This window comes from Cercospora beticola, chromosome 3 (assembly GCF_033473495.1).
Source record: "Cercospora beticola chromosome 3, complete sequence".
Lineage (NCBI taxonomy): Eukaryota > Fungi > Ascomycota > Dothideomycetes > Mycosphaerellales > Mycosphaerellaceae > Cercospora > Cercospora beticola.
The window spans coordinates 915813-937681 of NC_088937.1; the positions used below are offsets into that span (position 1 = coordinate 915813).

The following is a 21869-nucleotide window of genomic DNA, read 5'->3' on the forward strand; positions in this document are numbered from 1 at the left end:
TACACCAAGAGTCCGTCTCTCTAGCATACATCTTGAGGTGGAGGTTGCACAGCCTGTGCCACACTGCGGCATTGCAGGTAGGTATATAGGAGACATTACTGTCTGCGAAGGTTGGTCATACTTTCCCCGCAACAACTGCTTTTTCATTTGATTCATTCTCATCGATCAACAACCACCATGTCTCAACTTGCGTCCACTCTGAGAGAGGCCGGTGATAAGAACAATGAGCTACTTGCTGAGCTACGGCAGACTGATTATGCTCCTTCCTCACTGAAGCAGAACGCCTCATTTATCGCGGATCTGAATGCACAGATTGCGAGCACTGACAAGGAATTGACGAAGCTTCATCGCATCACTGAGGATGAGCGAAAGGTAGGGAGCTCCTGCTGAGGGCTTTATTCCGACCACTAATGTTAAAGCAGGACCATGTCAAGTACCGCGACAGCAACTTCAAGCGTTACATGCACAAGATGGGTGGTTCGAAAGGTACAGAGAAATTCACCTCTAAGGCTGAAAAAGAAGAGCGAGAATTTCTAGATGCATGGCAGAAAGAACGCTCAGCCAAAGAAAGTCGTGACGAGCTTTCTCGTGCGCTGGAGCACGCTCAGAACGACAAAGTCAATCTTGAACGCGATACCAAGCGCCACGAGACTGCACAGACCGAACTCGACAAGCTTTACAATTCTATCTTCTCGGGCCCCACTCCAGACGTGCCAGGCGAGGACGATCTCGAACGAGCTGTGCAGCAGAGCCAAGACAACTATGACCAAGCAAATCGCGCCTTGAGCTCTGAGAAACATGTTCTTGAAGTCCTCGGCCGCGCAGATCAGAGCCTTACGGCAGCGCAGGCACAGATGGACGCCGCGTATCGCCGGTCTCAACGCGACGTATACTTCGGAGGAGGAATGTTCACAGATATGGTGTGTACTTACTGGAAGGCTTCTCTAGACCGCGCAAGCCGTCTATGACATACTTGTAACTTCTGCTAACAACTTTGTGAATAGATGGAACGCGATGCTCTCTCGCAGTCCCAGAACGCAATCCACGCTACTCTGCGCCATATGGAGGAGGCCCAACGCGTTCAGCCTCAAGTCCGCCCGCTCAAGGAGATCAACATCGATCACGGACACATGTTCTCGGATGTCCTGTTCGATAATATCTTCTCTGACATGGCTCAACACGAGCGCATCAAAGATAGTGATGCTCAACTGAAAGCCGCCTATCAGGATTTGAAGGGTCAAATTGAAGAGCAGAAGGGAAGATGCCAGAGTGCAGAGCAGAATCTGCAACAGGCGGGCAACGATTTGGAACAGGCGCGGAAAGAGCTGCAGAGGGTGCGAGCGGAAGCATTTGAGAGGCTCGCTGGCGCCGGAGGACAGGGCGTTCCGAGTGCACCTCCACCACAGTATAATGCCTAGTGTTGTAAAGGCCTACAAAGGACAGTACGACCATGTTTTGGGCGATCTAGGGTATGTCATTCCTGAGAATGAATACTATATATTCTAGCAACTCTTGTCTGTTACCACCAATGCAGAGATTGGAAAGGCTCAATCACTGCTCACGGCTGATAGTGTTGACAATTGGTGATGTGTAACCTTAGGTTTCTCATACAAGATCGGCGCATTCGACCCCGCGCCCAGACTTCAGACTCGGACTGAAAGTGGCCCCGAGGGGCTCGTGCGGGCTTGCGAAGATACGCGGGACCATCGAGGGCGGAGTCTAGTAGCTGCTGCGGCGACGGCAAATTGGAGGAAATGGTAGAGCGATACGATGCTCAGCGAAAGGTGTTATTGTCAGCACGGCTGGTCCGCAGTGGACTAGGCATTGCACGTGTAGCCGATGTGATAGGACGTGGTAGAATGGCGGGCAGCTCGAAACAACTTGATCAGGCTGTGACTCACACACACCGACATCTCAGTACGGCGGCATAGCGGCAGATGAAGAGTTTAGTGAGGTGTCGTGTGGTGAGGAAGAAAGCGTATGAGTGCGTGCATATGGCTGTTGTCGCTGTCGTTGGGCGAAATGTGGGCTCGTCGTGATGTGACCAATGCGGCTTAGCGCCCATGCCCCGCTCTTGCCGCTCGAGAGCAAATTCATCAGTGCGTGGCTCCTGCAAGTTTTCCCTTCTGTTTCTAATCACCGCTGCTCCCTCAAGCGCCTTTGACAGGTATACATATCCTCACCGCCGCCTGCTCCCCCGCGACGCCTACTAACATCGCCTGCAGGCACAATTCAACTCGGGGACTTCGTTTGCCAACTCAGTGGCGGCGGGGTACGATTCAAACTCTTTCCTCTAAGGACATTACCACTACAACACCGCCAAGATGGTCAAGTAAGTCATTCCGCGACGGAGAAGATGCTGGGACAGTGGACTCGACACGCTCGAGGGTTGGATACCACAGTGTTCCGCGGCGCCGCGGCGCAGGAGCAGCAAGAACAAGAGGAAACACAGTGGGCACAGTGCTGACGAAATGCGTCTACAGCTTCACCGTCGAGGAGATCCGTGGGCTCATGGATGACCCAAAGAACATCCGTAACATGTCCGTCATTGCCCACGTCGATCACGGAAAGTCCACCCTCACCGATTCGCTCGTCCAGCGTGCCGGTATTATTTCAGCCAAGAACGCCGGTTCTGCTCGATTCACAGATACCCGTGCCGATGAGCAGGAACGTGGTGTCACAATCAAGTCAACAGCTATCTCGCTGTATGGCTCCCTCTCCGATGTTGAGGATCTCAAGGACATCACCATCGCCACCGACAAGAGCGAGAAGAACGACTTCTTGATCAACTTGATCGATTCGCCAGGTCACGTTGATTTCTCATCTGAAGTCACTGCTGCTCTCCGTGTCACCGATGGTGCTCTCGTTGTCGTCGACACCATTGAAGGTGTGTGCGTGCAGACCGAGACTGTGCTCCGACAGGCTCTTGGTGAGCGTATCAAGCCAGTCGTCATCATCAACAAGGTCGACCGTGCGCTGCTCGAGCTGCAGCTCTCCAAGGAAGATCTGTACCAGAACTTCTCTCGTGTCATCGAGTCTGTTAACGTCGTTATCGCCACATACTTCGACAAGGCCCTCGGAGATGTCCAGGTCTACCCACAGAAGGGAACGATTGCCTTCGGTTCCGGTCTCCACGGCTGGGCCTTCACCATCCGTCAATTCGCCGTCAAGTACGCCAAGAAGTTTGGTGTTGACAAGAACAAGATGATGGACCGTCTTTGGGTGAGTACAGCGAATGATGCGCTCTCGCGGAGAACACGAAACTGACCATATTAAAGGGAGACTCTTTCTTCAACGCAAAGACCAAGAAGTGGACCAAGAGCCCAGAAGGCGCCGAGCGTGCCTTCAACCAGTTCTGTTTGGACCCAATCTTCAGAATCTTCGACTCCATCATGAACTTCAAGAAGGATGAGATCCCAAAGCTTCTCGAGAAGCTGGAGGTCAAGCTCGTTGGTGACGAGAAGGATCTTGAGGGCAAGGCCCTGCTCAAGGTCGTCATGCGCAAGTTCTTGCCTGCCGCTGATGCCCTCATGGAGATGATGATTCTCCACCTTCCATCTCCAGCAACCGCCCAGCGCTACCGTATGGAGACTCTCTACGAGGGTCCTCCAGATGATGCGTCTGCCATCGGTATCCGCGACTGTGACCCCAAGGGACCTCTCATGTTGTACGTTTCCAAGATGGTGCCGACCTCCGATAAGGGTCGTTTCTACGCTTTCGGCCGTGTCTTCTCTGGTACCGCCCGCTCTGGTCTCAAGGTCCGCATCCAAGGTCCAAACTACGTTCCAGGCAGCAAGTCCGACTTGTTCGTCAAGTCTATCCAGCGTACCATTCTCATGATGGGTCGCTACACTGACCCAATCGAGGATGTTCCAGCCGGTAACATTCTTGGTCTGGTCGGTATCGATCAGTTCTTGCTCAAGTCTGGTACTCTCACCACCGACGAGACCTCGCACAACCTCAAGGTTATGAAGTTCTCTGTCTCGCCTGTCGTGCAGCGATCCGTCGAGGTCAAGAACGCCAACGATCTGCCCAAGCTCGTCGAAGGTCTCAAGCGTCTGTCCAAGTCTGACCCATGTGTCTTGACTTTCATCTCCGAATCCGGTGAGCACGTTGTTGCTGGTGCCGGTGAGTTGCACTTGGAGATTTGCTTGAAGGATCTCGAGGAGGACCACGCTGGTGTGCCACTCCGCATCTCCGACCCAGTCGTCCAGTACCGTGAGACTGTTGGCGGTGATTCTTCCATGACTGCGCTCTCCAAGTCGCCCAACAAGCACAACCGTCTCTACGTCACTGCCACCCCAATGGCCGAGGAGGTCGCCAAGGACATTGAGTCAGGCAAGATTGGCCCACGTGACGATTTCAAGGCTCGTGCCCGTATCCTCGCCGATGACCACGGCTGGGACGTCACGGATGCCCGTAAGATTTGGTGCTTCGGTCCAGACACCAACGGCGCCAACTTGCTGGTTGACCAGACCAAGGCTGTGCAGTACTTGAACGAAATCAAGGATTCCGTCGTCTCTGGGTTCCAATGGGCCACCAAGGAGGGTCCAGTCGCCGAAGAGCCAATGCGAAACGTTCGCTTCAACATCATGGATGTCACCCTCCACACCGATGCCATCCACCGTGGTGGTGGTCAAATCATCCCAACCGCGCGTCGTGTGCTCTACGCCGCCACCCTCTTGGCCGACCCAGGTCTTCTCGAGCCAGTCTTCTTGGTCGAGATTCAAGTTCCAGAGCAGGCTATGGGTGGTATCTACGGTGTCCTCACCCGTAGGAGAGGTCACGTCTTCGAGGAGGCCCAGCGTCCTGGTACTCCTCTGTTCAACATCAAGGCCTACCTGCCTGTCAACGAGTCCTTCGGTTTCAACGCAGATCTCCGCTCCAACACCTCTGGCCAGGCTTTCCCACAATCCGTGTTCGACCACTGGCAGATCCTGCCTGGTGGATCCGCGCTCGACCCAACCTCGCAACCCGGAAAGATTGTCGAGGATATGCGAAAGCGCAAGGGTATCAAGCCTCAAGTTCCAGGCTACGAGAACTACTACGACAAGTTGTAAACAGCATGCCGATCAGAGTGCTGTGTGGTTTGGAATGGAGAATACCCCGCGGAGAGCGGTTACGAGCATTTGCGGGCGTCTTTGGCAGCGGCTGTGGATGCAGACTCGCTGTACATTGAGCATGCCGCTAGAGAAGTGATGAATAGATATGCTTCCAGTGATGAAATGATCAAAAACGGCTCGTGGAGAATGACTCTCATTTGTGTTTTCAGAGGTTGCTTTTGGTTGTCTTGTAGATAGAGAACCATGAAGCTTTTCACAAGAACACATTTCATTGATCCTCCTTTCGAGCATGTGATGTCCTGCCGCAAGTGGTGCTCAGTCAAATATTGCAATTGACAGGTTGAAAGGGGCCAGTAGGAGATGAGTGATCGCCCTCCCTTTCACCGCTTCCGGAAGCAACTCAGGGCTTGGCATGGAGCGTGACGCGACCTGGTGGTAAGTTCGGCAAGTTCAAAAGATTTCGGCCACGTTACAGACCGTTGACGATGGAAAGGAGCGCGAACACAAGAGGCACGACCGAATGTTTACGACAGCATACGATATAACGATAGTGCTTCCCACATATTAATGCTATGGGTCAACTCCGACCTCCGCGAGACTCGCTCGAATTGGCCAGCCTTGCCAGCAGTTCTCACGACGACGATAACGCCGGACGCGCCTCACTCGATTCTTCATCTTCGGGACTCCCTTCGAGCAGGAAACTATCCTTTAGCGATCCTGTCACGCCGCAGAACGGGAGTGCGAGGCCATTGAGCAATGGCCATGGCCGGACTTACTCGGCCAGCAGCGCATTCGATTTCAATAGCTCCCTGTTTCCTTTGACCGCGAGTGGTAACGGCTATACAAGCCTCGGAACGCCGAGCACACCTCATCTCGATCTCGGTGCAGCGCAGCCAGGGCTTGCAGGGCAGAGTTTGGAACGGAATAAGAGCTTGACATATTTGAACGGACTTTCACTCGTCGTGGGACTGATTATTGGAAGTGGCATCTTCAGCAGTCCTGCGAGTGTGAACAGCAATGCTGGCTCTTTCGGCGCTGCCTTGATCGTGTGGGTTGTAAGTGGGATTCTGGCCTGGACGGGAGCGAGCAGTTATGCAGAGCTAGGGGGTGCAATACCATTGAATGGCGGAGCACAGATTTATCTGAGCAAGATTTTTGGAGAATGGGCTGGTTTCCTGTTCACGTGGTGTGCTGTGGTTGTGCTCCGACCTGGCAGCGCGGCCATCATTGCGATCATCTTTGGGGAGTACATTGTACGAGCGATAATTGGGCCTGATGCGGCGGAAGCGAGTCCTTGGATCAACAAGGGCGTTGCATTGGTCGGCCTCATCATTGTCACATTCTTGAACTGTGTGAGTACGAAGCTGGGAACGAGGAGCGCGGACTTCTTCATGTTCTTCAAGTTTGCGGCACTGTTGGCTGTTACGGTTGCGGGAATCATTGTTGCGGCTACTGGACTGGCATACAACAAAGCGGCGTTGAGCACGGATTGGAAGACTAAGGGCTGGTTTGAAGGGACAAGCATGTCATCCTCGGAGTGGGCTGTTGCGCTTTATGCGGGTCTATGGGCGTATGATGGATGGGACAACACGAACTATGTGGTTGGAGAGATGATACATCCGAGTCGAGATCTGCCCAGAGTGGTGCATACCTCGTTTCCGGTTGTCATTATTTCGTACATTCTGGCGAATCTGGCGTACATCTTCGTCCTCCCCACGACAATCATCGACAAATCGAACACGATAGCCGTGGCATTTGGAGGCACAGTTCTGGGTCCTCTCGGATCTCTGCTCCTCGCTCTCGCAGTATCAGGATCATGCTTCGGAGCTTTGAACGCCACGACATTCACTGGAGGACGATTAGTCTACAGCGCAGGGAGAGAGGGATACCTACCGGAACTATTTGGCACCATCGGACTCAACGATGCCTCGCATCGAATGCGACTCCCGCGGCGAGGAGCAAGAGCCAAGAAGTTCACCAACTTCGTCGCCGATGAGCAAGGATTCTTCTTCACGCCTATCTACGCCATGGTCCTCAATGCAGCACTTACCGCAGTATACATCATCATTGGCGATTTCGAGACATTGACGACATTTTACGGCATAGCAAGTTACCTATTCTACTTCGCTACAGTCATCGGATTGATCGTGTTACGAGTGAAAGAGCCCGAGTTGGAGAGACCTTACAAATGTTGGATCACAACTCCAATCATCTTCTGCTGCGTAAGCTTGTTCTTAGTCAGTAGGGCTGTCTTTGCCAAGCCTCTGCAAGCGCTTGTCGTGGTCGGCTTCCTGATTGTGGGAATGCCACTATACTGGTGGCGAGTTGGGAGTAAGAAGAGAAGAAGCGGGAGGAGACATATTGACGACGGGGCAGGGTGGAAGTTTTGGAAGCGTTGGCGTGGAAGCAAATAGAGTTGAGAGCGATGAAAATACAAATTGTTGAACGTTAGCCTTCTTCCATTTCTATGTGAGTCGTGCATTCTTGGTCTTCTCCAATTCATCACACAAGGTCGTGGTCCTTCCGTCTTCAACCCCGTCCCCGCGGGTTACGCCAATTCACTCAGAGTCGGTCAGCTCCTCATCATCGGACACCAACGACTCAATCTCGATGTGAACTTCACTCCTCCAGCGCTCAACAGCAGGATCAATCGTTCCGTAACCTCCACGCTCTAGATCCCGTTCCTCCGCTCCCAGACGCAGTGTTCGAACCAAGGTGGCCCGGACTCCAGCCTCCTTGTTGAGTTCATCCACAAGTCTCTTCGTGTCGCTGCGACTCAGGTTGTAAGTCCGCTTTATCGGCTTACACAAGTTGCCCTCGTACTGGTTCACCTGTCCCATGGCATCGAAGAAATTGTTGTATGGTGCCAAGAGGCAGGGGGCCAGCCATTTCAACCCGGTGAGAAATGAGCACCCTGCTTTTCTCTTCCGGTTTCCTTCTACGATTTGGGCTTGGTCTTCGTGCAGGGTGGCGCTGGTTGAGGATTGTGGTGAGAGAAGAAGCTCTGTGGCTTCTGAGTGAGGTTGTGCCATCTTGGTTTTGCTCGGTTAAGGTTTAGTAGAGCTTTGTAGATCTTTTCTAGTGTTGTTGGCTTGATGGGGTTAAAGATGTCAGAGAAGAGATCAGATTTGAGAGGGAGGGAAGGTAACATATATGCAATTGAATTTTTTCTCTTCGATATGAGGCCACTATTCTGGCATTTGGTAACACACTCCGCTACCATGGGTCCGCCTCCACTGAGGACGAGAAGCTTACCACTTGCACGAGCGATGTCGCGCGCGGCCTCAAGTCTTAGACACGCATCTGGCACAACATCCATCGCAGCCATCTTCGCTGCATGCGAAGCTGAGCACAGTCCCAGAGCAGCTCCTCAAGTCATGCCGTGCAGCCTGGAACCCGCATTACTGTCCGCACATCGTTCCGCAGCTCTTCACACAGAGTAGGGCCTATTCTGGAAAGCCTTCTGTTCCGGATGCAACCTCGTGCAGTCTTCGTACGGACACTCATCACCATACACGCAGTCCTCGTAGTTACAGTAGGCATCTTGGCGGCTATAACAAGACTGGCATCTGGAATTTCCGTCGCAGACTATATCCTCGATGAAGCAAAGGCTGCACTTGGGCGTCGGACGAGGACCTTTGCGCTGCCGCTTTGTTGGTGGCGCTTTGAGCTCCCTCTTGCTCTGCTGGAGGTATGGCTCCAGTTGCGGAGTAGCACTCGGCTGAGCGTTGTTCGAGATGTAGGGGTAAGGAGGCAGATAGTTCGGCACTCCAAGGCTGGCGCTCATGGGGTATGGATTAGGTGGCCATGAGGCAGGCTCGACTTTGATCGCGTGACCGCTCGATGCTGCGTGATGATTCGATCTCGGTGCAGCAGGTCCTGGCGGCGGACCCGTCACCTTGCCTGTGCTCTGAGAAAGGATTCGATCGATGTTGCTCTGGGCCATGTTCTGCTGCTGCTCGAGTGACAGTCCGTAATCTGGGCCATGGTTCCTGCTGAGGAGGGCATCGATTCGCTCTTGATGCAATCTCTCGTTCTCTTCCTTGAGCTGGCGGATCTTCTCTCTGTGGCTCTATCAGTGACAGGCGCTTGCAGTGCCACTGACATCTGGCGCGAGTGCATGCGCAAGAGCATGTCAGCGGCGCTCAGCTCTCATAGTACTTACTGAAGACGCTTGTTCTCTTCCCACACGCTGATATATATCTTCTCGATGCTCGCATGAATTTCTTCTAGTCGACTTCGCACCCACTCCTCAGGGCGCGAGGCGCAGTCTGCCGCCAACGCTGCCAGTTCGATTGACAGCTGTCTCAGCCAGGGCTCCTGGTCTGTTGTCGTCGTCGCGGGTGCTTGCGCCATCTTGTCTGTTGGGAAAGACAGCGCTTCGATGATGACCGATCTGCTGGGAGTGAAGGGTGGGAGAAGTCGCAGCTGCAGGAAATCTCAAACGGTTTTGCACATGCGCGCGTCTTGTCTTACAGCCGTTATTCGTACATTGAAAAAGCCCTCATCAACCTGACCTTCACCAGATGTTTGCCATGGCTCCCATTGCCTCTGACGAGAAGTGCGCCTAGAAGGTTCGTTGCGTGCTCGCGCTGTTCGACCACAAACATCCTTCACTTCCTGCTCCCCTCGCGCCTACTCTCACAGCCCCTCACCCGCCATCGTCTGCTGATGAAAGCACATCATCCAACTTCCGCCCTCCTTACGCCAGACGCTACAGCAAAGCGCATCGAATTCGGCATCTCTAGTGTCTTTTGGATCGGCCGAAGCTCTCGTCGCCGTGGCTTGATAGCTGATGACCGCACCATCGGGTCCAACTGGCGTAACATCGACCTTCCGTAGTTTGAACCTTTTCCACGGCACAAAGGCAGGCGAGTGTAGAATATCTTGTACAGAAGGCTCTGTCTTGCTTGTGACTTTCAGGCCCATCGGGAATTGCATAATGGCATCTTTTGTCAAGTATGGGACAAGTGCAGCACCACTCGTCTGAAGTGCTATCCATGTGCTCTCTTCCAGGTTTAGGATCTGATCGTATAGTGAAGAAGACATTATGTTGGAGTTTGATGTGTGAATGTACAGTGGGATGTCAAGTTGAGAACTACAAAGCAAGCGTGAAGTGTTGCAACTGAAGTCAGACCAAGGCCAAGTTGGCAGGCGCCCCACCTCGGAAACGACGTCGGGCGCTGAGCGACTTTGATATGGCAGGCAAACCTGGTATATACTCCCTGGTCTTTTCAAGAACGACGTGACAGTCTCAACGATTTCGCATCGACGCACGGCTGCAGGATCTGTACGCTATTTGGGCATTCATCGAGCCGACACAGCATGAGATCGTCAAAATTGTAGACCTTCAATGGAGTTTACAATCACGCGCTCAACGCCTTGTTCGAAGGCGAGCTAATCTGCAGCACAAAGTAGTGTGTAGAAACATGCTCATCGATAATGTGAGCTCCATCATAACTTCGCAGGCGCCAATTCCATTTCTGCCTTCTTTGGTCCTGTGAATCCCCACATGTAGCCGGCAATCTTGCGCATCTGGACTTCCTCGGAGCCCTCCGTGATGCGATATCTTCTGTGATGCCTCCAAATGTGCTCGAACGGGTAATGGCGGCCTATTCCGAAGTGTCAGTAATCTCGTAAACGCTTTCGGGCAATGCGAGCTCACTGTAACCCCAACCTCCAAAAGTCTGAATAGCTCTATCCGCCGCCTGCGTGCACAATCGATTTCCCCAATAATTGCACATGCTGACCTTGTCGCTCAACTTTTGCTCAACCTCCTTGTGCTCCATTCTGTCCATTTCCCAAGCAGTCTTTCGAATTAGTAATCGGAGCATCTCACACTGTGTTGCCAGCTCGACAAGAGGGAATTGTATAGCCTGGTTTGAGGCGAGCGGTTTGCCGAATGGCTTTCGCTTGCCGGCGTATTCAATGGCCTGGTTGACGCAGTACACTGCCGCACCTAATGAGGAGGCAGCTTGCCGGATCCTGTTCTCGTGCACGAAGGCCTGTGCAATAGCCAGACCGCCGTCCAGAGGTCCGATGATCGACGACGCCGGTACGCGAACGTTTGTGAGTGAGACAGTCGCGTGATCAGTAGGCATGTTCAGAGTCCATTCATACGATTCCACTTTCAGGCCGGGACTATTGGAGGGCACGTTGAAGCATGTGATGCCTTTCGCGCTGCCATCCTTCCCACTTGTGCGAGCGAAGATGAAGCAGTTGGTCGCTTTGTGCATGCCGGTCTGCCACATCTTCCCGCCATTGATGACATAGCTGCCATCGGCTTGTTTAACAGCTCTTGTTGACATGAATGTAGCATCGCTACCATGTTCAGGTTCCGTGAGACCAAAGGTGATGCGCACCTTGCCAGCAAGGCGGCCCTCAATCAGCTCCTTCTTCTGTTGCTCATTGCCGAAATGTTGGACCATTATGATGTCTGGGAAGTTTCCGCAGACCGAATGCTCGTTCTGAAGATCATTGAAGAGGCCTAGGCCCTTAGCTGCCAGATGTTCGCGGATCACAGCCATCCAGAGATTCGAGCCTCTTCCCGAAGCTGTATTTTGACCTCCATATTGCTTGGGCAAGCTGAAGCGATAGAGCCCAGCCTTGTCTGCCCTCCGTGTTGCTTCCTTCAACAGCTGCTCCCACTCTTCCCGAGGTAGTCCTCCATTGTCCCAGTCGGTTCGCGCGTGTTCTCTACGATGATCGAAAAATCGGTTGTTGTCATCCTGCTCCTGCAATGGCTTGATTTCGCGTTCGATGAAGTCGTCGATTCGCGCGAGGTAGTCTACGAGTGCTGGAGGAAGATCAAAGTTCATCGTGACAAGTTGCAAAGAGAAGGCTGGTACGGAAGTGAAAGACTAGAAATGGTTGTGAGTTCGCTACTTACGCTGTATGGCTCCTTCCTTTATGAGAGTTTAATGTTGTACATTTTGCAGGAGTAAACACCTCGGGAAACCCTTCGAGGCGTGGCCGCGCTTGCGGGGCGAGCAAGCGTGGAGAGATGAGGCTTGGCGTACGACCACTGCATGGCGAGTCACTTCACCTTCACCCGACGTATCACTTGTATGAGACATCATTCTCGGTACAATACAGTGCGCAGACGCAATGCTAGCCGAGTCCTGGACGTGAGGGTACTCAACAACTGTGGCGAAGCAGTCATGGACCGGTTACTGCTCAAAGAGCTGGGTTGCACACACGCCCATTGATGTCGATCGACGTTAAGCATTTGACTTTGCTATGTTTCTGCGACCTCAAGTCCATCGCAGTCGTACTACTACGAGACAAAGTCGGAATGGGATGCCTCCCACAAAGTCTCCCTGGCCCGGAATGCCATATCTTCAGGCAAACCCTCTTCGTCCTTCACACCGGCATTACACTCTACCCAGCCTGCTGGTTTCAATATCTCGTACCCGATCTTGACATCGATTTCGCAGTATCGAAGTGTAACTCGTACCAACAGTTCCCAAAACTTCTTCCCGTTTTCCTCGATCTCCTCAAAGCCTTTGCCGTCGAGCCGTCTGCGGTCAAGTGGAACGTTCACAGAGGTCCAAAAATGAACTCCCGGCCTCCACATGAATTCGCCATTGTCATCGGTCTCCTCAGTCTTGGCCCACTCATCGTCTTTGACGGTCGTCGTGAGGTAGCAAAGCTCGTCAGTCAAGCGTGGATCATCGCAGGGAACGGTGTATAGTTGTTCCCTGCGGTGCCTTACCACTTGGTTCGGCCGCAGTATCTGATCCTTGCTTATGATGTTGACAATACGATGATCAACTACGTCGAAGTCACGACCATACGGCTCTCTCTCCAACCATGGCATAGGAATCCTCTCGAGCTCCCCTTGCCAGCCTTCTTCGTCCACATATGCGTCTGTGTGCACGTCCTCGTGAAATGGCTGGCGCTGCAGTAGTGCGTATCCATATTTTGAGGGCAACGCCGGCATCGTGATGTTTTCGTAGCGGAGCAATGCACCCAGAGCCACGGGAAAACAGTCGGCCGTGTCTGTCTCATTCGGTCGCACCACGAGGCTGTCTGGCTCAAAGCGATTGCGCAGTGCTTCCATCAAGTATCGACATTTCGAAAACCCACCCGTGACTTGGATGACTGTAGGCCGCTCCCCCCATGCAGTCTTTTCGATCTGTTCGATAATTTTCGCGATTACTTCATCGAACGCCTCGTGAAATTCCGTCCTCTTGAACTGGAAGGTCTTGTATTCACCTCCGATGCCTTCAATTGTGCAAGTCGTGTGATTCTGGTCGTTTCTGCTGAATTTCTGCTTTGCCTCCTCGATCGCAATCAGGACCCTCCGCTCGAATTCGCGAGGCTCAATATTGAGTTGACGCCTGGTATTTTCGTACCATTCAGTGCGCCGAAGCTTCAAAATTCTCAATAGTGCTTCATCGACCTTAAAGGAACCGCAGATCTCACCGCTGGATTGTCTCATGCACTGAAGCCGGCTGTCAACACCGAGTTTGCTTTGCAGCTCGTACAGAACGAAGTCGCCAGTCCCACAGCCAAGGTCGGCAACAAGGATGCTGTCACCTTCATAAAGTTGCCCTACTCGTACTATTTGTTTAGCAGCAGCGTCGATCAAGTATGCAAGAGCACATTGTGGTTCGTACGAAAGAACAGATACGCGCAGGCCGGCGTTCTTCGCCGCGGTCTGCATCCGCCTCTTTGCGTCCGGTGTCCACATTTGCGGAATGGTGATTCGGACATGCATGTTATTCAGTAGCTCTTCGAGTTGCTTTGGGTCATCTCTGTAGTGAACCTTGAGATCTGTCTTTCGAAGAGCCGACTTGGCATCTTCAACGATGGCGCGCAGATGTTCTTGAATGAGAAGATCCAGAGTTTTGTTTCCAGGCAGTTCGGCCAGAGTGTCCATGACGCGTTTCGTGATATCTGATGTTTCAGGTCCTTGGTAGAGGGGAAGTTTGGGGAAGTCGATGATTTTCAGATCACTTTTCATGGTCGCCTCGTTCTGCAGCTCGTGCCCGTGAACGAAGCGGCCATCTATCCACGTCGCCATCATGCGCACTTCGTATGTTTGTTCGTTGATCATGAGCGGCGCGGGAGCATTTCGCACACCGTCCCGAGACAGCACGTAAGCGACAACAAATTTCCATGTTCCCCAGTCAATGGCGAGGTCGATTTGGTCGTGGTAGGTCGTCGGACATTCGTTATCGGGCGGGATTTTGACGTTGCGCTTCCGCTTCGATGTTGTTTGATCGCGGTTGGTCGCTGGATATTCATTCTCGGACTGGGCGTTGATGTTGGCGTTGCGCTTTCGCTTCGGCCTTTGCGCTTTTGAAACCATGTTCAGATCGCTCTCGTTGTTTGATTCAAAGTGGCTGGATCAGTTGTTGTGGAGAAATTGTTGTGATGCAACACAGACACAAACAAAACTGTGGCTGATGGAGTAGTGGCGAATCAAGTGAAGCGCCGAAGGAAGAACGTCCAACCCTTTGAGCAACAAGTGAGTGTCGGTAGATAGCCGTGTGAGCTCTAAGCTGGAAATTCTCAAGGCGACGCTTCTCACGACTTACAAACACACTTTGACACAATCCACTGCACCACATGGCGCCTTCGACCACCAAGAAGCCTGATCTGCTTGATACAGCCACCGTTCTGCGGGCCATCCATAACGATCCAGTTGAGAATCGAGATGATCGCAACTCTCAGATGGACCTGCTCCGAGGACTGGTAAAGGAGAAGCAACCGCATCTGCAAGGAGATGAGCTTGAAGAGGCCACAGATCGGCTTCGGAAGAGGCTCATGACTAACTACAAAGGAAACGCCAAATGCACTGTGCCGCCAGCGAGATGGGGCAAACCGAGGTACTGGACACCGCCGCCCTTCAGTCAGCTATTTTGCGGTGGCTTCAACGTATTTCCGGAAACGTACCTGGCAAGACTAGGAATTGATTGGAAACCTGCAGATGACGAAGTCAAATCCGATGAGGAACATAAAGAAGACAATGGAGAAGAAATCGGGACTGCCATGGCGGAAGATCAATCCCAGCCCAATGCCTCCAGCTCCAAACACGTCGATGAACCATCATCTACTCAAGGCTCAACTATCCATGTTGGCTCGTCCCAGAAGCGCAAGGTAGACGAAGTTCAGTCGGACGCGGTAGCTCAACTGAGCGACGCACCACGCACGAAGCGTTTGCAGCTACAGGTGACACCTACATCTGGTGACACTGCAGTCTTGCGCACACAGTCGGATCCTCCGTTGCTGAGAAACTCCAACAGTACGCAAAACAGAAGACAGCCTGTCAAGAGCCAAGAACCAGCAGCGATAAGACCAGATACACAAGCAGCCGGATGTAATGCGACATCCCGCACAGTCAAAATCACAATTGGTCAGCGGCATGGTCCGGCAGGTCGCTCAGAAAAGGAGAGCAGGTCCATAGAGCAGGATGCAGTCCAGCGAACAACCCTGCAGCAGCCTATTGCCATTCCCGTCGAGAATGTCATTGTACCGCATAAAGACTGGGTAAAAGATCAAATGACGATTATCGAGGATAGCATATGGGAAGCCGCACTCGCGTATTCTCAGGCAAAAGGCAAGGACGCTAAGGCAGTGCCGAAGTTTGTTCGCACGCCGGAACCAGAGCTCGAATTGTTGTACGAGCACGTCTTCGGAACCAATTGGCAGGTCCGAATCGGCGACATAGAAGATCTTGGCCCACACCTCAAGCAGATCTATGTGACCATGGCACTGTTTGGCGCCGCCATCCATACGGCAGTATTGGCGTCAGATTCGTCGTGGGACTGTCGCGCGCAACTGGATGCTGATCTTGGTGCATACCGGCGATATTTCGAAGCTACTCTGAAGAACCGACTCGCGAATCCCGAGCGCTTCTTGAATGATGTTGCGTGTGTGCAGGCCTCTGATCGAGATTACCAGACGATTGTAGTTGCCAAACAGGCTCGCATACTCGCCGGCTCTGCTGCGATGACTATTCAACCTCATTTTCGGCAACTGACCCTCCGCACCGCCATCACTGAGGAATTCGAATTCCAGCATTGGATCCTGCATCTCGAAGAAGCATTCAGTGCCGCGATCACGCTCAAGCAGATCATCACGTCTTCGCATTTAGGTCCATTCGAGATCAGATGGCCGCGGTCCGGCGAGCCTGTCGATCCGGGCGCTCATAGGCTCAGATACAAGCCTGCTAATGGATCGGCGGAAGGTTTTACTACGACAGTAATGCATGGTATGTAACATCATTGTCGCAAGGGCAACATGGCTAAGTAGCAAAGCCTCGTCGGATAGACATGCTGACCATTGTTTCCAGGTGTTCTTCCAGGTGTTTGGAAGAAGGCAACAGATGGCAGTATGATAGCATTTGCCAAGGCCCTCGTGGTCCCAGTCGCAAGCAAAAAAGTCGGCCAATGATCGCAAAGGCGGTGAAATCGGCCATTGACCGCAAAGGTGACGAAGTCGACGCTGAATCTCTCCGGTGAGAGACGGCTACAGTCAAGATCTGCTTCTTTTCCTTAATATCTACAGTTTAGCCTGTACACTAGCAAAGCCTCAAACCCACTCGACGGGTTTCTTGAGCACTTGCAACAATCTATCCTCTCTACTACCTCTCTCCGGCTCATGCTGGTATTGCCACCTAGCTGTAAGTGGCAAACTCATCAAAATACTCTCTATCCGCGCCCCAGGCGTATTCAAACCAAAAGCCGTACCTCTGTCGTGCACGAGGTTGAATTCAACATAACGACCTCGTCGTAATTGCTGCCACTGCCTCTCTTTCTCTGTATATGGCATATCCTTCCTCTTCTGTATGATGGGTAAGTACGATGGCAGGAAAGCATTCAAGCAAGTCTGGCAAAAGGCGAAAAGTGATTCTTGGTCTTTCTCGGTCTCGTCCAAGTCGTCGAAGAAAATTCCTCCGATGCCGCGTGATTCGCCGCGATGTTTCACGTTGAAGTACTCGTCGCACCACTTCTTGAATCTGCTGTAGTAGTTCTTGTCGTGTGCGTCGCAAGCCTCCTTTATCGTTCGATGGAAGTGTATCGCGTCCTCGTCGAAGAGATAGGAAGGTGTCAAATCTGTTCCTCCTCCGAACCACCAGGCATTGGTCGTGCCATCGGCATTGGCCGTTTCGAAGTATCGGTAATTCAGATGTACAGTCGGCGCCATTGGATTGTGTGGATGCAGCACGAGACTCAAACCAGAGGCGAAGAACTCGAGGCTCTCGACATCGGGATCCAGAGCTTTGTGATTGACTCGCATCTTGGAGATTGCAGCTCGAGGAAGTGTGCCATAGACCACGCTAATGTTCACGCCCGCCTTTTCGAAGACATTGCCGTCTTGAAGCACGCAGGAAATGCCGCCTCCGCCATGTGGTCTTTCCCACTCATCCACGTGAAATTTGTTGCCATCCACCGCTTCCAATGCTCTTACGATTTCTTGTTGCTTTTGCTTGATGTACTGCTCCATACGCAGCCGCATGGGCGAGCTTTGGCTGACGCCGGACTCCCGCTTCAATAAGACATCTCGTTCGGCGATTGAGGGTGCATCGAGTTGTTGCCCGGAGCGAGGTTGCGGCGGTTGATCTTGCGCAGTTGCAGGAGCTTCCTTGTCGGCGGTGACCATGGAATAGATCAAGGACCCGATGAAGACGACGCCCACGGCTATGCGTGTCTTTGGGTACCACACCTGGTTGAGCTGCGGCACGCCCGATGCTGGTCCTGGCCGTCGTCCTTCGGAAACATATCGTCGACCCTGCGTTTGGAGCGCGTGGCGGTATGCGGCAGAGGGCCGGGCTCTTGAGCAAGATCTCAGTGCTGCTTCGAGCAGCGGCGGTCGAACAGGATTCATGATCGTGAGAGCATAGTAAAGGTACACAAAGCTGGAAGGAGGCCGATTTATTATAAGAGAGGGCGCAATGGATGACGGGTGTGAGACGATGTATAGTGAGATGCAGGAACACCGAGGATCGTTTTGCCGGGGGAGCTTGGACCACGTCTCTCCATGTGTTCCGCCATCAGTGGTGACACAAGAATTGAAAGACCCTGAACAGGACAAAGTGCTGTTATTGCCCAAGAAGCTGTAAGTCAAGGAAATATCGCTTTCTGTATGAGGTACAAAATCCGTCTGCTCCATCTGCTCTGGTTTTGTCGTCGCTCCCAAAACGCCAACGCAATGCCTGATTCTCGCCAGCGAAATACCATGCCTAATGCCCCGTACCCCTTCGCTGCCCAGCATGTATATCGTACCACAATCTCTTCGTCTCGTGTTACTCTAGTCTGCCATTTTCCAGCCAGGTAGCCACTTGAGATGCTTCCATTGCTGGTTTGAGCCCTCCATGCCGAAGCAGATGGCTCTGAAAAGCCAGAAAAGACCGATGACAACCACGTAGAGCACAGCGAAGATGCCCAGCTGAAGGCCCTTGTGCAGACTTCGCGTCGTCCAGTCTATGCAGAATCCGAATGTGAGGATGGCAAAGTACAGAGCCGGGTAGTAGTGATGCACGTAAGTCACACGCGCCATGGCGATGAAGGGCAAATAGTGCAGGAACCAGCCAATGGCGGGATAGATGCCCGCATACTGAAAATGGTCCAGGTCTGCCCAGGTGAGCTCATCGTAGCCACGCTGCCAGCGGATAGCGTACCAAGCGAACAGTGCAACAAAGAATGGGAGTGCGGCGGTGGACCCCCAGTAGACGAAGGGGTTTCCGAGCAGATAGTACTTGACGATGCTGTCGTCCCAGCCGCACATGCGGAGACCGACGTTAAGAAGAGGCCACTGCCAAGGCTTCGAAGCCAGGTCATCCTGCTTGTCTGGATCTGGAACCAGTGCATTGTTGGATGTCATCATGGCAACGTTGAGATGGACGAAGTCACGGAAGAAAGGAGATTTGTATGATCCTGGATCGCCCGGAGGAACTGCGGTCATGGTCAGTAAAACTCTCACATCTGATAATCTGGTACAACTTACGCCTCTCGTTGACGTGCGATTCCACGTTCCAATGCGTGTATGGGTCTCGCGGCTTGTTCTCCTTCACACAAGTCGTCTCAATCTGCTTAAAGCCCCACTGTGGCAGGTTGACGTTGCCAGCGCGAAGATAACAGCCGAGATCTCGGTGCTTGAGGCGGAAAGCAGTGGTCAAAGTGCGCAGCTTCGAGTAGTCGTAAGAAGCAGCATCGTTGACGACCTCGACAATCCAATGATCCTTGGTGTCACCAACTGTCAAGTTACCGTAGCAAGAAACCTCGTAATCAGCCTTTGTGACTGGTGCGGCGACCTGATGCGAGTGAAGATTGCGGCCTGTCTGCGCGTGAATCAAACGAATCTCAGCCTTATCTCCGACATATTGAATGGCACCCTCTGGATCGTAGGCAGGCTGGTTACGGTTCGGGTAGAAGAACCAGTCGTTGTTGGCATCCTTGTGATGGTAGCAGGTAATTTGCTGTTGCGTCGAGCCTTCTGGGTAGGTTTGGACGTGAGAGTGGAGCAGACCACCACCATAGCCCATGTTCTTCAACGTGACACGGGATCCCAGCGCAACCTCCAGAGGGCTGTCTTTTCCGACCTCAGTGCCCTTGAGATTCGCTTGGAACAAGGAGGACATTTGCGCGTCGCCAGGTCCGCTGTTTTCCAGGATGAGGAAGTGCAAGTAGAAAGAGAACATGTAGACGATCATTGGGATGACGATCAGCCCAATAACTCTGAAACCCACGTGAGCTGCGAGCTCAACCTTGGGCATTTTCAGGTCTCCGAATTTGTTCCACAGATCCTCGATGGTGTAGAGTCCGACGAGAGCGGTACCGAACATGCCGACCCACTTGACACTGCACACGCAACCGATGGACAGACCAGACATGGCCAGCCAGAAAGCCCATCCAACAGAGAAGGGATCGTGACGCTGGTTGTGGAATTTCGCCCATGTGAAGATCGTGGTGAAGGTGAAGAACAGAAGCATGCTGTCCAGCAAGATGAATCTGCTGATGGTCGTGTAGCTGTTCTCGAAGAGAACCATCATCGTCACGAGCCAAACGGTAGGCTTCTTGAAATGCAACTCTTTTGCCGTGAAGTATGCCAATGGGATGCACAGCGCGCCGAATGCCGCATTGAAGACGCGCATGAAAGTGTAGTCGAGCTCCTCTGGGTACTTTTCGCCGCTCTTAAATTCGAAAGATCCATTGTAGCCTGCCAGGTAGCCGGACAGTCCGACCAGCATCTTTCCAAGGGGAGGGTGCACATCGAAGTAGAACTCGCGCTTCAGGTAGTGCGAACCAAACTTGCCGAAATGTGCTTCGTCCCATGTCACGATGTTCGAGAGGCCAATCTTCCACATGCGCGTGAAGAAGGCCAGTGCTGTGAAGAGGATTGGTGCGATAAGGAATTCGTAGTCGTCAATCGTCTTGAGGATTGAGTTCGTCTGTATCCGCCCATGTCAGTATGTATTCCATCGCCAGCTTCGTCGTCTCTCGCAGAGCATTGAGCCGATCAGCGCCCGCGACAACTCCTCCAAATCCGAGCTGAAACACGAGTTTTCGTACCTGCTGCTTGGTCTTCTTATCCAGCTTGTCCTCGAGCTCTTTAGGCAGGTAGCCGCCATTCGACGGCGCGGCGACATTGCGCTTCCGCAGCTCCGCCTGGGTGTCGACACCCGTCGAAGAGGCATTGGTGTTGACGGCCATGATGCCGGGTGATGCGGAGGAGGTGGTCTGATGCTGCGGCGAGATCGCAGCCCCCTCGAAGAAGGGTGCAACGGGAGTGGAAAGGTGTGAAGAACGAGCGACTGGCGAGAAGTGAAGAATCGTCGAGGTGCGATGTTATCGTCGACACAGTGGAGAAAGGTCGACGCAAGCCCCTTCCGCTTGCTGCGTAGGTGTCCTCTCGAGCCGAATATTGACGATGGATTCGTACTGCTGGTGAATTAATAGCTGAGATTCGCGCAAGGGAAAGCGGCCTAAACCGTTTGTGGATGCTAGCGGAAAGGGATTCGCTCCGCAACCCACTTCTGTACCTGAGGAAACGTGGTCTATGCCCACCACGGATGGCGCTTGCGGATACGCGAGCTGAAGAACTGCCTTCAATGGGCGGCAATGGTCGACCGGACTGCAGTCCGCATGCGATATCTCACGCTGCTGTTGTAGTTCTCCAGGGCCGCAAAGTCAAACGCACGCGTAGTCTAGACTTTGAAACGAGGATCCCCGAGACATTCGCGTTCAAGGGTGTGGATGCACGGATACCAATTCGTGGCTTCATGTGAACGCCCAGCAATACAACTAAACTCCACCACTGTTCACCAGTATTCACCATCCATCAAATTAACAGCATAATGACAATGCCGTTCTCTTAGTCTGATACAAGCTCGTGAGCCTGTGACATTGCTGGCGCTGCATTTCGGCATCACTTGTTCACTCGGCACGAAGTGGTCGTACTATTCTATCAATTCTCGCCAGACGCGCGGATGCGGATGTCTTCATCACGTCTGCAAACTCGCCGCGCATGCCTATTGGCTTCCACAACCCTCAGATCCCGAAATGGATCGCCTACCTGTCTCAGTAAGAAAATTGCCGGAAGTGGAAGTTATGGGAGAAAGAATTCAAAAGAAGGGTCTCTAGCGACTGTCATGCTATAGCCTAAGTTAAAGCTCGAGCGGGGGGTATCTCTAATAACAACCAAAACCAAAAGTGTCGTCCAATGCATGACTGTGCTGCGCCATCATCCTGCTCGCAACTGAGGGGAGCGTCCGGCATTCCCGTGGCGTGCTAATCGCTGTGATTCATGTCCATGCATCCATGCAAATCATCAAGTCGTTCAAGGCCTGTGCTGCCA

General features: G+C 52.8%; 11 protein-coding genes across 11 annotated transcripts; 4 read left to right on the top strand and 7 right to left on the bottom strand.

Annotated features, from left to right (window-relative positions):
• Positions 1-177: 177 nt before the first annotated feature.
• RHO25_004337 (uncharacterized protein) lies at positions 178-1418 on the top strand (the record flags this gene model as incomplete). Its single annotated transcript, XM_023595259.2, has 3 exons — positions 178-372; positions 423-920; positions 1005-1418. 3 exons carry the CDS (start codon positions 178-180, stop codon positions 1416-1418), a joined length of 1107 nt encoding a protein of 368 aa, XP_023457807.1.
• Positions 1419-2324: 906 nt separating this feature from the next.
• COT3 (Elongation factor 2) lies at positions 2325-5060 on the top strand (the record flags this gene model as incomplete). Its single annotated transcript, XM_023595260.2, has 3 exons — positions 2325-2332; positions 2484-3222; positions 3279-5060. 3 exons carry the CDS (start codon positions 2325-2327, stop codon positions 5058-5060), a joined length of 2529 nt encoding a protein of 842 aa, XP_023457816.1.
• Positions 5061-5635: 575 nt separating this feature from the next.
• Positions 5636-7477, top strand: RHO25_004339 (uncharacterized protein; the record flags this gene model as incomplete). Its single annotated transcript, XM_023595261.2, has 1 exon — positions 5636-7477. The coding sequence occupies one exon, from the start codon at positions 5636-5638 to the stop codon at positions 7475-7477; it is 1842 nt and encodes a 613-aa protein (XP_023457815.1).
• A 144-nt stretch (positions 7478-7621) lies between these two features.
• On the bottom strand, positions 7622-8095 carry RHO25_004340 (uncharacterized protein; the record flags this gene model as incomplete). The annotated part of the gene is made up of 1 exon (XM_065602548.1): positions 7622-8095. One exon carries the CDS (start codon positions 8093-8095, stop codon positions 7622-7624), a length of 474 nt encoding a protein of 157 aa, XP_065458620.1.
• Positions 8096-8493: 398 nt separating this feature from the next.
• RHO25_004341 (uncharacterized protein) lies at positions 8494-9419 on the bottom strand (the record flags this gene model as incomplete). Its single annotated transcript, XM_023595262.1, has 2 exons — positions 8494-9127; positions 9229-9419. The coding sequence occupies 2 exons, from the start codon at positions 9417-9419 to the stop codon at positions 8494-8496; spliced, it is 825 nt and encodes a 274-aa protein (XP_023457202.1).
• A 285-nt stretch (positions 9420-9704) lies between these two features.
• Positions 9705-10112, bottom strand: RHO25_004342 (uncharacterized protein; the record flags this gene model as incomplete). Its single annotated transcript, XM_023595263.2, has 1 exon — positions 9705-10112. One exon carries the CDS (start codon positions 10110-10112, stop codon positions 9705-9707), a length of 408 nt encoding a protein of 135 aa, XP_023457203.1.
• Positions 10113-10517: 405 nt separating this feature from the next.
• RHO25_004343 (uncharacterized protein) lies at positions 10518-11881 on the bottom strand (the record flags this gene model as incomplete). Its single annotated transcript, XM_023595264.2, has 2 exons — positions 10518-10675; positions 10729-11881. 2 exons carry the CDS (start codon positions 11879-11881, stop codon positions 10518-10520), a joined length of 1311 nt encoding a protein of 436 aa, XP_023457200.1.
• Positions 11882-12339: 458 nt separating this feature from the next.
• On the bottom strand, positions 12340-14379 carry RHO25_004344 (uncharacterized protein; the record flags this gene model as incomplete). The annotated part of the gene is made up of 1 exon (XM_023595265.2): positions 12340-14379. The coding sequence occupies one exon, from the start codon at positions 14377-14379 to the stop codon at positions 12340-12342; it is 2040 nt and encodes a 679-aa protein (XP_023457201.1).
• Positions 14380-14744: 365 nt separating this feature from the next.
• Positions 14745-16466, top strand: RHO25_004345 (uncharacterized protein; the record flags this gene model as incomplete). The annotated part of the gene is made up of 2 exons (XM_023595266.2): positions 14745-16284; positions 16366-16466. 2 exons carry the CDS (start codon positions 14745-14747, stop codon positions 16464-16466), a joined length of 1641 nt encoding a protein of 546 aa, XP_023457206.2.
• Positions 16467-16604: 138 nt separating this feature from the next.
• Positions 16605-17900, bottom strand: RHO25_004346 (uncharacterized protein; the record flags this gene model as incomplete). The annotated part of the gene is made up of 1 exon (XM_023595267.2): positions 16605-17900. One exon carries the CDS (start codon positions 17898-17900, stop codon positions 16605-16607), a length of 1296 nt encoding a protein of 431 aa, XP_023457207.1.
• A 423-nt stretch (positions 17901-18323) lies between these two features.
• Positions 18324-20725, bottom strand: RHO25_004347 (uncharacterized protein; the record flags this gene model as incomplete). The annotated part of the gene is made up of 3 exons (XM_023595268.2): positions 18324-18967; positions 19020-20463; positions 20585-20725. 3 exons carry the CDS (start codon positions 20723-20725, stop codon positions 18324-18326), a joined length of 2229 nt encoding a protein of 742 aa, XP_023457204.1.
• Between the last annotated feature and the right edge of the window lie 1144 nt (positions 20726-21869).